This window comes from Trachemys scripta, chromosome 7, assembly GCF_013100865.1.
Source record: "Trachemys scripta elegans isolate TJP31775 chromosome 7, CAS_Tse_1.0, whole genome shotgun sequence".
Lineage (NCBI taxonomy): Eukaryota > Metazoa > Chordata > Testudines > Emydidae > Trachemys > Trachemys scripta.
Genome location: NC_048304.1, coordinates 91,539,976 through 91,554,155, shown reverse-complemented (window position 1 = coordinate 91,554,155; position 14,180 = coordinate 91,539,976). Strand labels below are relative to the sequence as shown.

The 14,180-nt window shown below is 42.6% G+C and overlaps 1 protein-coding gene across 2 annotated transcripts in view; it reads right to left on the bottom strand.

The window, feature by feature from the left end:
- MINPP1 (multiple inositol-polyphosphate phosphatase 1) overlaps positions 1-14,180 on the bottom strand; it is a 76,502-nt gene that overhangs the window by 4,642 nt on the left and 57,680 nt on the right. The window contains exon 5 of one of the 2 annotated variants that reach the window (XM_034775187.1): positions 646-748. In XM_034775187.1, coding sequence (XP_034631078.1) covers positions 688-748 — 61 coding nt within the window. In that variant the 3' untranslated portion in view covers positions 646-687. Of the gene's footprint in view, positions 1-266; positions 749-14,180 lie in introns of those variants that run through there. The other variant, XM_034775186.1, reaches the window with a different exon arrangement.

The window sequence follows — 14,180 nt, the reverse complement described above, 5'->3', positions numbered from 1 at the left end:
TGGAAAAATCTCCCTCCCCAAGAAAGAGATCTCACAGTGACAATATATCAGATGAATAACTTTCTTTGCTTAAACAACAACAACAAAGAGTCTGGTGGCACCTTAAAGACTAACAGATTTGTTTGGGCATAAGCTTTCGTGAGTAAAAACCTCACTTCTTCGGATGCATCCGAAGAAGTGAGGTTTTTACTCACGAAAGCTTATGCCCAAACAAATCTGTTAGTCTTTAAGGTGCCACCAGACTCTTTGTTGTTGTTGTTTAAGCAAAGAAAGTTATTCATCTGATATATTGTCACTGTGAGATCTCTTTCTTGGGGAGGGAGATTTTTCCATTTCCCTCTTGCAACCCTGAGGATCATCCAATTTTTTTTCTGGTGCTTTAACACCCCACCCTTAAAGGCCAATGTTACAGCTATAGTTCTCTAGGCAAAGAACTCACTGAAGATCCTAGTATGCAACATATTTATTGTTAAACTAACAGGACATTTAGACAGGACAAAGTAAAATAGGTAACCCATAGAATGCTGCCCAACTGTCAGCCAAGTGAATGCTCTCTCAACATCCCAAGGAGAGTTCTTATATCTACAGTCAGGAGTGTAAGTATTGCTCGATGGAAGCTGGCCAGAAATGCTGATTATTACTCACATGCACACTTGTTTGGTCTTGGCAAGTCCATTGCAACAGTCACTATTGCTGAGGTGTGCAAGGAATAGCATCCTGCAGAGATGTGCTGAGCACACAGAGCGCCCTGGGGAAAAACAAAACGTAGTTTAATCTCTGGCAGGGCTCCCCACCACTAGCACTGCAATAGGTGGAACTTACCTGCTCATTTTCTTTCCACCCACAGAAACAGAGTACGTCGACCAAAAAGAATAGATTTAAAATTTTTATTAAAGTTAATGTTTAAAATTAAATATACACAAGTTAAGAGGGAAGGTACTGTACATCTGGGGTCAGGCTTGGGTTATGAGGGATTACAGGTATTGGTTGCAAGGGTGAAGAGATACATACATATCACATAACTGGCATAGACCCAGATTGGGGTACAAGAGTTTTTAAAGTGTCAGTGGATAAGTTGGCTCGGGTACGCCAGCCATGGAATGTATAAGGAGTCCAAGTCAGTATCGGTGCAGCGAATGAGTACATGAGTGGGTTGCGTCCCTTGGTTCATCAGGGAAGGAAGTGGGCTATTTCCCTGGTCGGCAGTCTCAATTACTCAATGTGGTATTGACGGTGTCCTGTGATGTGTTCTGTATAAATGTCTCTGGACCACCTGATGATGTCGGACACCATGAGCTGACTCATGAGCTGGGCGTAGTGTCGACTGACTCCGCACGCTCTCAGAACCGGCTCGTTGTTGGGGTCCCACGAGCCCAGGGCTCCCACAATCAGGGCGTGTATCTGCACCTCGTAGCCCTGGGCTCTCAGGGTCTCAGCCAGCTGGTATACTTCAATGCCTTCCGTGCTTGGGCCTCGTGGAAGGCCGGTGACTGGTTTTCAAATGGCACCGTGATACTACACCCCCTTTTGATGAAAGCCCTGGTGGTTTAGAGGACAGTTTCCATAGGATGGTCTTGAAAAGTACATAAGACACAAATTGCCCTCTTTGGCTTGTATATGGTTCTCCCCATATGACAGGCATTAAGCATTTCTATTTCCACAGTGATTCTCTATGACCAAGCTTATCTCCTCATTTCTGTGGGTTACGAAACCTCACCCATATCACATCCACAGGGAAAGAGTTTTGCCTTAATAATCATCTCAGCTTGGAAATGCACAAAGCTGAAGAGCAGTTGCAGTATTATTACTGACTACATCTCCTATGCTATTTTTGCTTGCTCTGTTTTGCACATCGTTTGTGAAAGCAAAGGTGATGTTTTCTACAGGTGGGTGAAGTGGAGAAAACAGATAGAGGCAGCAGCCTGAAACTGCTACACTGCAGAAGTCCACCACTGCTGCAAGTAGCTAATACCATGAGTGGATGCTCTCTATTACTTTAACACTACCACGACAATAACAGCTGTGATTCTCCCTCTACTCTTGTTTTTACTTGTTTATCTAGCATCAGTCCTCCACTGATCAAAGGCTTCACTATTTAAGTGACTTGTATAGTCTGTCATTTTGAAGTGAAGAAGGGGTTATCTGGCAACACTCAAACTGCTATTAAGTGGCTCATCTCTATTGAGTTTCTTTAATTTTGTACTTAGTAAAACACCCGCCACAGAGAGCCACATTCTGTGGTCCCCCAGGGAAAACTCACCATGCCATTCATAAAAGGACACTCATGAATCAATCTATCTGCAGCAGTTCTGAGATGTGCAGGCAGGGGATGGGAGTTAACTGTAGATCAAAGTAAAGTCTGAGAGAAGCACTCCTGGTGGTAAGAGGGCACAGAAGTCATTGCTGATTGGGGTTTTAGGAGGGGGAAAGATCATGCAGGAGACAAACAGTATATAAAGGGCTATCAGGAGGGGGCAAAGGATATGGAGGAGTCACCAGAGAGAGACTGTTTGAGTGAAGTAGGTAAAGCTGATGTTCTCCCAGGTTTCACAAGCTCCTGCTGGCAGAAAGAACCTAGAGGGGGTCCCAGGGCACGCTGGTTATAGTAACTCCCTGCTCCTCCAGTCACAGAGAATAGCACTGTCTATAGTTCAAATATTGTACACATGAAATGTGTTCCTATAATAATTATGCTACAATTGAATGCATGTAATAACTTTGGCAGCAGCCTTATGCCTTCTCATGACAATAAAGACATTAGCTCTGATAATGAACTGTTCCAGCTTGCATTTCCTGCTTACCAACCCTACTTTCCATCCACTGTTTTTAAGAAATATACTGTAAAAGCCATGTCTGAAATTGTGTGTGAAAACTTCATTCACACTTCTGCAGAAATACAAGATTTCCAGAATTACATGCTCAGAAGAGATTTTTAAATTAAGTATAATTTAAAAAATTAACAGAAACTAAGCAAAGCACATATATCTTATCAGAGATGCTGACCAGGTCAAACTTCAAATTTCTGCTGGTCTGGTTCTAGCCCCTTTCAAGAACAGTGCAATTAGAGTTTTTGAATGACAATGGGGGGAAAAAATTCTCCCTGATATCCTGTACCTCAAAAATGCCTTAAAAGGATTGTGGACAAATTTCAAAAACAAGGAAAAAAGCCCAAAATTTTTGTGGTACCACCCATGGAAACTTTGATCCCAAAAGGTCAGTTCTTTGGAAAATTAAAAGCTCATGAAAAAGTAATAATGAAAGGAATTTTGCAACCTTAACAGTACCTGTTACTACCAGTGATTGCTATGAAAAGAACAAACACTTCAGATACTCAAAAATAGTTTGCCAAGGCTCCACAGTACAGATTCATAGATAAAACAGAGGCATGAAATAATAATTAATAACAATAATTAGCACTTATATAGTTCTTTGCATTTTCAAAGCATTGTATAATCATCTAATCTATGTGCTTACTGTCTGAAAGCATTATTCTCACTTTACAAATGGGGAAACAAATACCATGTGAGTAATGTCTTTCCCAGGGTCACAAGAGCAAGGATATGTCTAAGACAAGATTAGAATTCACTAGCTTTTACATTTTTGCTCATTCCATTAGACCACAGTGCCGTGCGCATGCAGTAAAACAAGTTACCCTTTAAAAGCAATTGTCTCCTGTCTGTTTGTGGAAGGAAAGTCTATGCCACTCATTTATGAATTACTCTAATCGTAATGTTTTCAGGCCTTTTCTTTATTCTTTGCAGTTTCCATGGATGGGCACATACTGTCCCATCTTCCTGCTTCTAAGAGTGATTCAGAAGCACACAGTTTTTCAAAAACAATGGCCCCTCCCCCCCGAAATCACAGAAGTCATGACTTGCTGCTCTCCTGTGGTAAAACAACTATCCCTGATTATCACACATTCTCATGCATGTTACCCTCTCATGCAGTTAAGGCTTTAACTTGACAACTCACAAGGTTCTCAGTTACACTTATTTAACTATTGCTATTGCAGCCACACACCCAACCACATACAGGAGCCTGCCCCCCACAAAAGAGTTAATGAAAAAGTGCACTGATAATGATCCACATAGAACCCCATCTCTAGGGTGACCAGACAGCAAGTGTGAAAAATCAGGACAGGAAGTGGGGGGTAATAGGAGCCTATATAAGGAAAAAGACCCAAAAATCAGGACTGTCCCTATAAAATCAGGACATTTGGTCACCCTACCCATCTCTCCCCCCACCCCATCCTTTTTCTTCTTAAACAGGAATTAAGTTTCAGCTTCTTTCCTTGCCTTCAAGGCCCTGCAGCAAAGCTCTGATCTCTGATGCTGTTCCTGGCAGAGACCTTTCTCCCCTCCTTCGCTTTCCCTCACTAACCTCTTTATTCCTTTTTCTCAGGCCCATCTTTGTTCCCATTTCAATGATGCTTCCTATGCAGGTAACAACCTCTCAAGTCTGTGTGCAAGACCTCTGCTGTGTCCCCAGTCACTTCCCTCCCCAAGACTCACTTCTTTAAAGAGGCTGCAGATATTAACTCTTTCCCAAAGAGTGTGTCAAAAATGAAAGGTGAAATTAGGCTATGATGTTGCAACTTGTTATGTAAGCTTGGGGCGGATGTCCAGGGCAGGTACTCCATAGGGAATGGATACAATAATCTAATAAGATGGTTTGATAAAGGATATTAAAAGAAGTCTTCTTTAAAGGAGTGGAAATGGGGTGGTTCTACACTTATTACTAGTACTGCAGGGAATCAAATCCCCCTCCTTTATACTCCTCCTTAACCCTCATTTGAGGAGGGGGGTGAGGTCCTAGCAGCAAGGAAAGGAAAAGGAGAGGGCTGCCAGCAGTCTCATGGGTATATGTAAATGAATATGGAATTACCTGCACAGTACAATTTGATCTGCCAGGTACTCCCAGACACTTAGGAATAAAGTTACCAGAATTAAACTATATCCAACATCCTCTGTCCTCCTTCTGGCATACCTGGACACACAGTTTAGGGTATTTCATTGAAAACTGGAATTTATTTTTAAATTTGAAAAGTTAGTATACATTGTATTCTTTTAACCCTTCAACAATTTTATCACATTGTTAGGAAAACTATTGATTATCAGGTGTACAGTAGACAGAAGAGTGGGGTTTCTGAAAATGCCTATTTCTAATCTTTCCTTACATAGATCAGTAGATTCTTTTCAGTTTTATCTTTGTTCAGTCTGTATTAGTGCCTCTTTCTTGTTTAAGTATCTGGTTACTCAGAATTCAATGTAGAGGTAGAATCTATTACATTATTCATGTGTTACTATTTGACCATTGGTCTGACCCACTGTTGCCATTCTGATGAATTGAGGACATTAAGTAGCTGTTAGTTAGTTTGACCTTTATATATCTGCTTTGCACATGACCTTTAGCTGTATTTGCATGGCATATGATGCTCATGGCTTGTGCATTAGGGATCACTGATGTTTAAGCACCCAAGATGAAACAATCCATAGAATGGGTTAGGGATGCCCTGTAGTAACTGCGCCCAAAGAATAATTAGGGATAATGTATGGGCTAAATGATCCTTTTGAGGGCTGTTAGACATTTCTCAGGTTCCTTGGTGCTACATAGCAGCTATGCAAAAGAAAGGACCAGGGTGGCTCCAGGCACCAGTGCACGAAGGGCATGCCTGGGGAGGCAAGCTGCAGGGGGCGGCCTGCCGGTTGCCGTGAGGGCGGCAGTCAGGCTGCCTTCGGACCTCCCGCAGGCATGCCGCCGAAGGCTGCCTCACTGCCGTGCTTGGGGCGGCAAAATACATAGAGCCGCCCCTGGAAAGGACAATAGCTTGGTCACCTTTTCAGAGCATGCAGTACTAGGGGAGCCTTAGATTGAGTCTTTCCCAGATGAAAAGTGCGGGGGCAGAAAGAGGAATAAATGCACAAAGTATGCTTAAGCAGTTGGTTGTGTTTGAGATTTGTATGACTCCTGGAGAGAGACGGAGGCCCAACACAGCTGCTTTGGACAAGGCAGCGGTGTCTGACCTGAGGTTTCTGCAAAACAGAGTCAATTGAGTGCAGTCTGTTCACGGAAACAGGACTTGTGGTAAAAGCTGTAAATAAGTTACACCAAAAAACTGACTTGGTGTCATGGCTTTCTGCTACAAACGGGAAACTGAGCTTCAAGGTGTCAAATTCTGCTTCCACTCAGCAAAAGGGCGACAGTATTTGGTCCATTTAATCTAAACTAAAACATCAAATGAACAGAGAAATTAACAGAAGGGAATAAACAAGAAGAGAAAGTGCATCTCCGAAGGAAGACTACTCCGGAATGCAGCTGACTAGGCTTCCACTTTTTTTTTTTTTTTTTTTTTTTTAAGCAGTTGCAGCCAAGAACTGTATCAAAGTTCCTGTGAATGAGGAGGCATATGATACTTCTTTGTCGTTGCCACTCCTCTTTATCCCACATTACACGAAGAAAGGTCACAGCCTGATTAAGGTGCAGTATATCCTAGGCATGCAATTACTGATTTGCTCACCCCTGTGTACTGCTAGGACTCTGATCAGAATAGCACAGGCAGCTAATTTGGTTACATTTCACTTGAGTTAAATTCACTGAGCTGAAGGTATTTTACAAAAGTATTAGAATGGCAGGATATTGCTGTGTGTAGAAGTCTTGCTTAAAAGTGGCTGTTCGTGAGATACTTCAAATAAAGATTTCATTTTGTCCTACAAAGACCTGCCTTAGTTCTCTCTATTGCTATAATGTATTTTCAGTCTATTTGTAAGAAAGTTTCCCTAGTAAAAATGAAAATGAATTGGAATTCAAACAACAAATGCGATGCCCATTCTGTCCACTGGAAAGCATCTAAAAAAGGCTAGACTTTTTTAAATTGTAGTTTTATTGCTTTTTAACATAAATGTTTATTTAGCATTATTAAGTGGAAAGTCTTGGTACTGTCAGAAGGGATGTATTACTTGGTACTGTCAGGAGGAATGTAATTCTTTGGATTATATAGCCAGAATAAAGGGATGGGTGAGAAGGGAAAGAACTACAGTTTGTTTTTTTTTTAAAAAGGGGGGCTTTGTTAAGTTTCACTCCACCATTTTGTTGTTACATTTAATCAATCTAAAATACTGTCTAAAATATTTACTTGGATACTTTTTCTTGGTTTCTGGTAAGATACCGAAGTTATTTGTACGGGATAAAATCCTGAATTCCTTTCTTAGGCAAAGGCAATAGGAGCATCACAAGTTCTCCTTACTAGCAACCAGAATGGCCCCTCTTTCCTCCCTCCCAACAAAATTAAAAAAATACATAGCTTTCCTTCTCTTCTTGGTTCATAAAAAGGGCCCAGCCAAAAAACCCCCAACTTTCCACAGTACATGCCAGGCTCAAATGAAAGCATTCCCTTTCCCTGGCTTGAGTTCAGACAACACACATGCTTACTAAAACTTTCTGCCTTTTTTAGATGTCAGCTGAGCCCTACAGTCCATCTGTAGCTGCTCCCAAGCCACTGCTTTTATACCTCCACAAATCTGTCAGGGAAAACTAATTGTGAGCCTCGGTGGCTCGTGGGACCCAGACAGGTAACGCAGTCGGTCATTGAGAAATTTTTTTAAGCACTGCAGGATTTAGCCTTTTTCAGTAAAAATCCTTTTTAACCAGAGCCCCCTAAGCCTCAGTTGTATCATTGCTGTACAGAGCATTCTCTAACTCAGCTTTTACAATATTTACATTCATGCTGCAGCAAACGATTAGCCCCATTATAAAACAGTTAAAGAAAACAATCTGAAATTACTTGTTCTACAGGGAAGGGAACAATTACACATCTGCACCATTTCAGAGCCTGGAAACAGGAAAACTCTCTTCCTTATAGAGGGATTTATATTTAGGGTTCCTACCCACAAGCTGTGTTAGGCAGTTTGAGGAAAAGATCTGTGTCAACTTAGGAATTTCATTTTGTTTTGTGTGTATCATTTGATTGTGAACTTCCACTGAGAACTAGCACCCCCAATCTGTGTATGATGCTGTGTCCTGAGCTGAGGTTGAGTTTGAACTGGCGTGGTGTAGCCTGACGTGGTAGATAAACAAGGCTACAGGAGGAGGAGGAGTTTCTCATCTTCTGGACAACACATACAGGAAAAGTCAACTGGCTGGCTGCCAAGGACTGTTGACTTGCTTTAGCACCCTCTGCTCAACAAGGGTGTTTAGGCCTGTGAACTCAGCATGGCTGGTGTATGGGTTTTATATTGGGCATCCTGACCAAGGCTGGCTTTATAAGAGGGATTGTGTATGCAAAAGGGGACAAAAGCAGCAAGCAGGACTTGCTGCATAGAGACAAGGAAGTCTCTACATAGCCACAATAAGGACAGAGCTGGGACTCAAATCTGAGGGGTGAGATCAATTGGGGGGATGGGGGAGAATGTTCAGATGTTTGTTTTTCCCTACATCTGTATCTTGTGCATTTTAAGAGTAAAGTGTGTTCAAGAAGTTCCTTTGCAAAGCCTGCATGTTCCTAGTTGTCAGGGCCTTCCAGTCCCTGAAGAGCTGAATTGTAAAGTGGAGTACCCATGAGGGTGGAGCTCTGGGGAGGGCATGCATAAGCAAGTGGAGAGCTTGTGAGGAGGGTTCAACACCGGTCTTGGGGCCGATGGCAGCTGAGAGGTGCCAGAGAAGGAGTCTGTGCCCCAGAGTTCACCTGAGATGCCAGAACCAGACAATATCTGGATGCTGCTCAGACCCAGTTGACTTGAAAGCATGTGGGTTCCAAACGTTGGGTCTAATAAAGCAGACTGCTGATCTTCCACTAGGGGAACTCATCCAAGGCTGCAAGACTGTGTAGTCCAATATAGGGTGCAAATATTCACAGCATCTATTTAGAAAATGTGGTGATGTTGTTATACAAGAGCAGAGATACAGAAGCAAACCCCCCAACCATTCACAATAGCTCAAGGTTTAGCAAATACTTTACCATAAACGAAGTACTCTCTTTGATTAACCAGCTGGAGATAGGAGTCAAAATGCAAAGTGCATACAATATCACAATTTTTCCTCACCTGCATAGGGCAAGATGAGATTGGATTGGTACACTGTCCCCGTGAATGGGTGACAGCATATGACCAGCTTCAGCATAATAGAAACAATGATGGGTCTCATGCAGATTTAAAAGAAACAATGCACCCATTTTGAGCATTAAAGAAACACACAAAAATGATTGGGGGAGGGAACAAAGATGGGCCTGAGAAAAAGGAATAAAGAAGTTCCTTCCTCAAAGAGTCTGTAATGTGTGTTTATGAGAATGCAATCAAGTTTGCAGAGAAAATGTAGCTAGCTGTTAAAAGTGTGCTCCCTCCAACTGCATCTCCGATAAGGGTCCAATCCATCTATCACAATAGGTCATATTTGTAATAAAGACAGATTCTGACCAGGATGAGTAATTATGATCACTTAAACAATGATAATGAAAAGCTACGCTCACTTTTTAAAAAACTGAACTACTTGAAGAAAAGTTTATTAATTTTAAAAATAGCATTAGGAGAAAAATTGCTGCCTTTGACTCAACACTAATGTATACCTCCTTACGCTGTAAAGATTTTCTCTTCAGGGGAAAAAAAAAAAGGTGGAGATGGTGGGGTAGGAGTGCCAGCCTTGCTAATTTGGGGCAGATGCCTGAATACTTTATTAGTTCAACAAATTCTCTCAATAATCAATACATTCCTGTACAGCTACTGTCCTTCCTCAGCACTATTTGCACACTCGATTCTTCTGACCTGCTCTGCTGGGTGCTCCAGAAGCCACAGCACCTTCCACCAGTCATGACCTTCACCACAACTGAAATGTTCTTGATGCCACCAATGATAGGTCCCCCATCAAAACCACATTCCACATCTCAAAAAACACTCAAAACCTTTGCCACTTACCTATATATGCTCAGCTTCCTCACTTAAGTTGTTGTTCTGCTTCCACTGTTTCCATTCTTGTTGTCATCTTCTTCCTGCTGTAATTCCTAGCACATTGGTATGAGGAAGCAGACTTCTTCAGCAGGAAAGTCAGATCAAATAGGCAGATCAAACAGGTCCAACCACCCCAAAGGAAGAACTGGGAGGGTCTAAGCCCCAAAGACTAAGCAATTGAATCAACCGGTTGTATATGGTATTATTGTGTATAAGAATATGTCGAGTAAGGCCTTTCATGAAAGCTTGTAATGTTCTGAACTTGGTGGTCATTATGACATATTTACAGACTGTGGTTATGAATTTATGTATATAGAGAACTGGATTCATAAAACTTTACGTCCATCTCCCGCAACCAGACGAGACTAGCTCCAAGCACTGAGCATTATACAATCCAGGAAAAAACAAATGATGGGCCATTAAATTTAAAGGGAAAACACAGACATCCTGGCTAGAATTTCCCCACCCTATGTAACCATGATCTAGGAAAGAAAAGCCAAGAGCCCTTCTTTAAAAGGAGGCTTGAAACTTAAGTCTTCACCCAGAACCTGAGGGTCAGTTTCAAAGGCAGGAGGCTGTCTGTGAACAGTGGATCCCCCCGTAGGGCTAGGGGGAACACTGAGAAACTGTTCAAAAGTGATAGGAGACTTGCATTAGTAAAGGGAATTTATCTAATATAGACGTGCAAAGCCTGAAGTTACATACAGAATAAACATAAAGGTGCAACTTGTATGTGTTTGTTCTTCCTTTCTATTTCATCCTTCTTGAATTGTGGACACCAAAATTGGACATAGTATTCTAGTACCAGTAATACCAGTGCCAAATGAAGAGGCAATATATCCTCCCTACTCCTACTCAAGATTCTGCTTTTTATACATAGAGTTGCCAGGTATCTGATTTTTGACCAGAACACCTGATCGAAAAAAAGAGACCATGGCAGCTCCAGTCAGCACCACTGACCGGGCCATTAAAAGTCCAGTTGGTGGCACAACCGGGCTGGCAGGCTCCCTGCCCGGCTCCACACGGCCCCCCCGGGAAGCAGCAGATATGTCCCTCCAGCTTGGGGGCGGCCACAGGGGCGCCGCACGCTGCCCCCTGCCCCAAGCGCCAGCTCTGCAGTTCCCACTGACTGAGAACCATGGCCAATGGATGCTGTGGGAGCAGGGGTAGTGCACAGAGTCCCCTGGCCGTGCCGCCACCTAGGAGTTGGAGGGAGGTGATGCCACTTCCCGGGAGCCACCTGAGGTAAGCGCTGCCCGAAGCCTGCATCCCAGCCCGGAGCCTCCTCCCACACTCCAAACCCCTTGGGACCAGCCCAGAGTCCCCTCCTGCACCCCAAACCCCACATCCCCAGCCCCACCCCAGAGCCTGCATCCCCCAGGTGGAGCCCTCATGCCTTCCCACCCTCCACCCCCCACCCCGAAGCCCTCTCCTGCACCTCAACTCCTCCTTTCTGGCCCCACCCCAGAGCCTGAACCCCCAGCCCAGAGCCTGTACCCCCTCCCACACTCCAACCCCTCAGCCTCATCCCCCCTCCCACACTCTAAAACCCCTCAGCCCAAGCCCAGAGCCCCCTCCTACACCCCAAACCTCTCATCCTCAGCTCCATCCCAGAGCCCGTACCCCCAGCCAGAGCCCTTGCCCCCTTCCTACACCCCAACCCCCTGCCCCAGGATGTACATTTCTTTAACAAGCACCTGGGGAAATTTAACTGTTTAAATGTCATAAAAATTCTCATTAAACACACAGTTTTAATAAGAATGGTTATGACAAGACTAGAGAGATATTTTCAATTTCAGCTTTGGATAAACATTTGTTAATTCAACTTCTTTTCCTAGTCCACTGTCTACGTTAGAGTGGTTTGCTGCAAAAACAGATACCCTGGGTCAGACTTGATGTTTTCAAACAAAAAAATATATCAAGTGAAATTCATGAGACAATATGAAAAGTAAATGTTTCAAAATTATATCCAAAACAAAGTTCTGGCCCCTCATTTCAAATATGACATAAGGACAGAGTTTTACAAGTATACAGGGAGTGTGTCTAGTAACTTTAAAATTAATCTTATTTCAGTGTAACCGGACCTCAAAAGTTATTCTTGATGGATTTCTCAGTGGCTGGAAAAGATCTCAAACAATCCCCAGAAAAATCAAGTATTTGTATCTCTAAAAATAATAGATTCCCTTACACTACAAAGTCCAAGAGAGAGATAAAGAACCTTACAACCTGCACTACCACTGACCATCCCTTTCAAATTAAAAAAAAAAAGATTTGCTTCTGCTGCTACAATAAATTTTGTCAGTAAAAAAAAAAAAAAAAAAAATGATGATGAATAAGATAACTGAAGGCAGGGATGATCCAGATGATCAGAGAATCCTGTGCAGAGTTCTCTGCTGTGCATGACATCCACAGGGCATAGCAGGCGTAGAGAGGAGGTAGTTACAACTCCCTGTTTCTGGTACAGTTCTACACCACGGCTGATATGATGTAGCAATTTTGAGGATGTTCTATTCTACACCATTTGGATTTGGCCATTAAGGGGCCATTTGGAAAGAGCCAGAGTGCACATTGTCCTCAGCCCTGTACACCAGAAGCTGTAGGGAAGTGACGTAGGAGCCACCTAGGATAGCGCTATGCCGTGTGCTAGGAGTTTTCCCAGCTGAGGCAACCTGCAAGCTCATCCGTCTCTTTCAGTGAAAAATGGTGTTTGAGCAGGACAGAGTCTTGGCTCTGTCTCTACATTAAAGTTTTAAATAAACACACCAAGAAAACCGCTGCCAAATCAAATAAGACGTCTCTAAAAGAACTTAAACAATATTAAGCATATATGCTATTGCTAATGCCATGTTCAAAAAGGAAACACCGAACACAATAATACATGGTCCAGTCAAAACGGTACATAAGAATGGCCATACTGGGTCAGACCAGTGGTTTATCTAGCCCTCTCTTCCAACAGTGGCCGGTGCCAGCTGCTTCAGAGGGAAAGAACAGAACAGGGCAATTTATCAAGTGATCCATCCCCTGTCATGCAGCGTCAGCTTCTAGCAGTCAGAAGTTTAGGGACACCCAGAGCATAGGGGTGCATCCCTGACTATTTTGGCTGTACATATCCTCCATGATCTTATCTAATTCTTTTGTGAACCTAGTCGTACTTTGGGCCTTCACAACATCCCATAGCAATGAGTTCCACAGGTTGTCTGTGCATTGCATGAAGAAGTATGCCTATTAATTTCACTGGCTGACCCATAGTTTATGTGTTATGTAAACAGGTAAATAATACTTCCTTATTCTCTTTCTCCACACCATTCATGATTTTATAGATCTCGATTATATCCCCTGCTATCCCCTCAGTCATCTCTTTTCCATACTGAACAGTCCCAGACTTTTTCCATCTCTCCTCATATGGAAGCTGTTCCATACCCCTATTCATTTTTGTTGCCCTTCTCTGTACTTTTTCCAGTTCTAAAGTATTCAAGGTGTAAGCATACAATGGATTTATATAGTGGCATGATGATATTTTCTGTCTTACCTATCCCCTTCCTAATGGTTTCTAACGTGGTTAGTTTTTTTGACTGCTGTTGCACGTTAAGCAGATGCACTCCAAGAGACCCCATCATTGTGTACGTATAGTTGGGATTATGTTTTCTAATGTGCACTACTTTGGATCTATCAACACGGATTTTCATCTGCCACTTTGTTGTCTCGTCACTCAGTTTTGTGAGAACTCTTTGTAACTCTTCACAGTCAGCTTTTGACTTAACTATCTTAAATAATTTTGCAGCATCTGCAAATTTTGCCACCTCATTGTTTAACCTTTTCCAGAACATTTCTGAATATGTTCAGCAGCACTGGTCCCAGTATAGACCCTGCAATTTACTTCTCCACACTATGAAAACTAACCATTTATTCCTACCCTTTGTTTTCTATCTTTCAACCAGTTACTGATCCAGGAGAGGACCTTCCTTCTTATCCCATGACTCCTTACTTTGCTTAAGAGCCTTTGGTGAGGGACCTTTTCAAAGACTTTCTGAAAGTCCAAGTACACTATATTCACTGGATCACCCTTGTCCATGTTTGTTGACCCCCTCAACACATTATAATAGATTTCACTTTATAAAAGCCATATCGACTCTTTCCCAACATATTGTGGGCACCTGTGTGTCTAGCAATTCTCTTCTTTACTATAGTTTCAACCAACTTGCATGATACTGAAATTAGGCTTACTAGCCTGTAGTTGTTAGAATT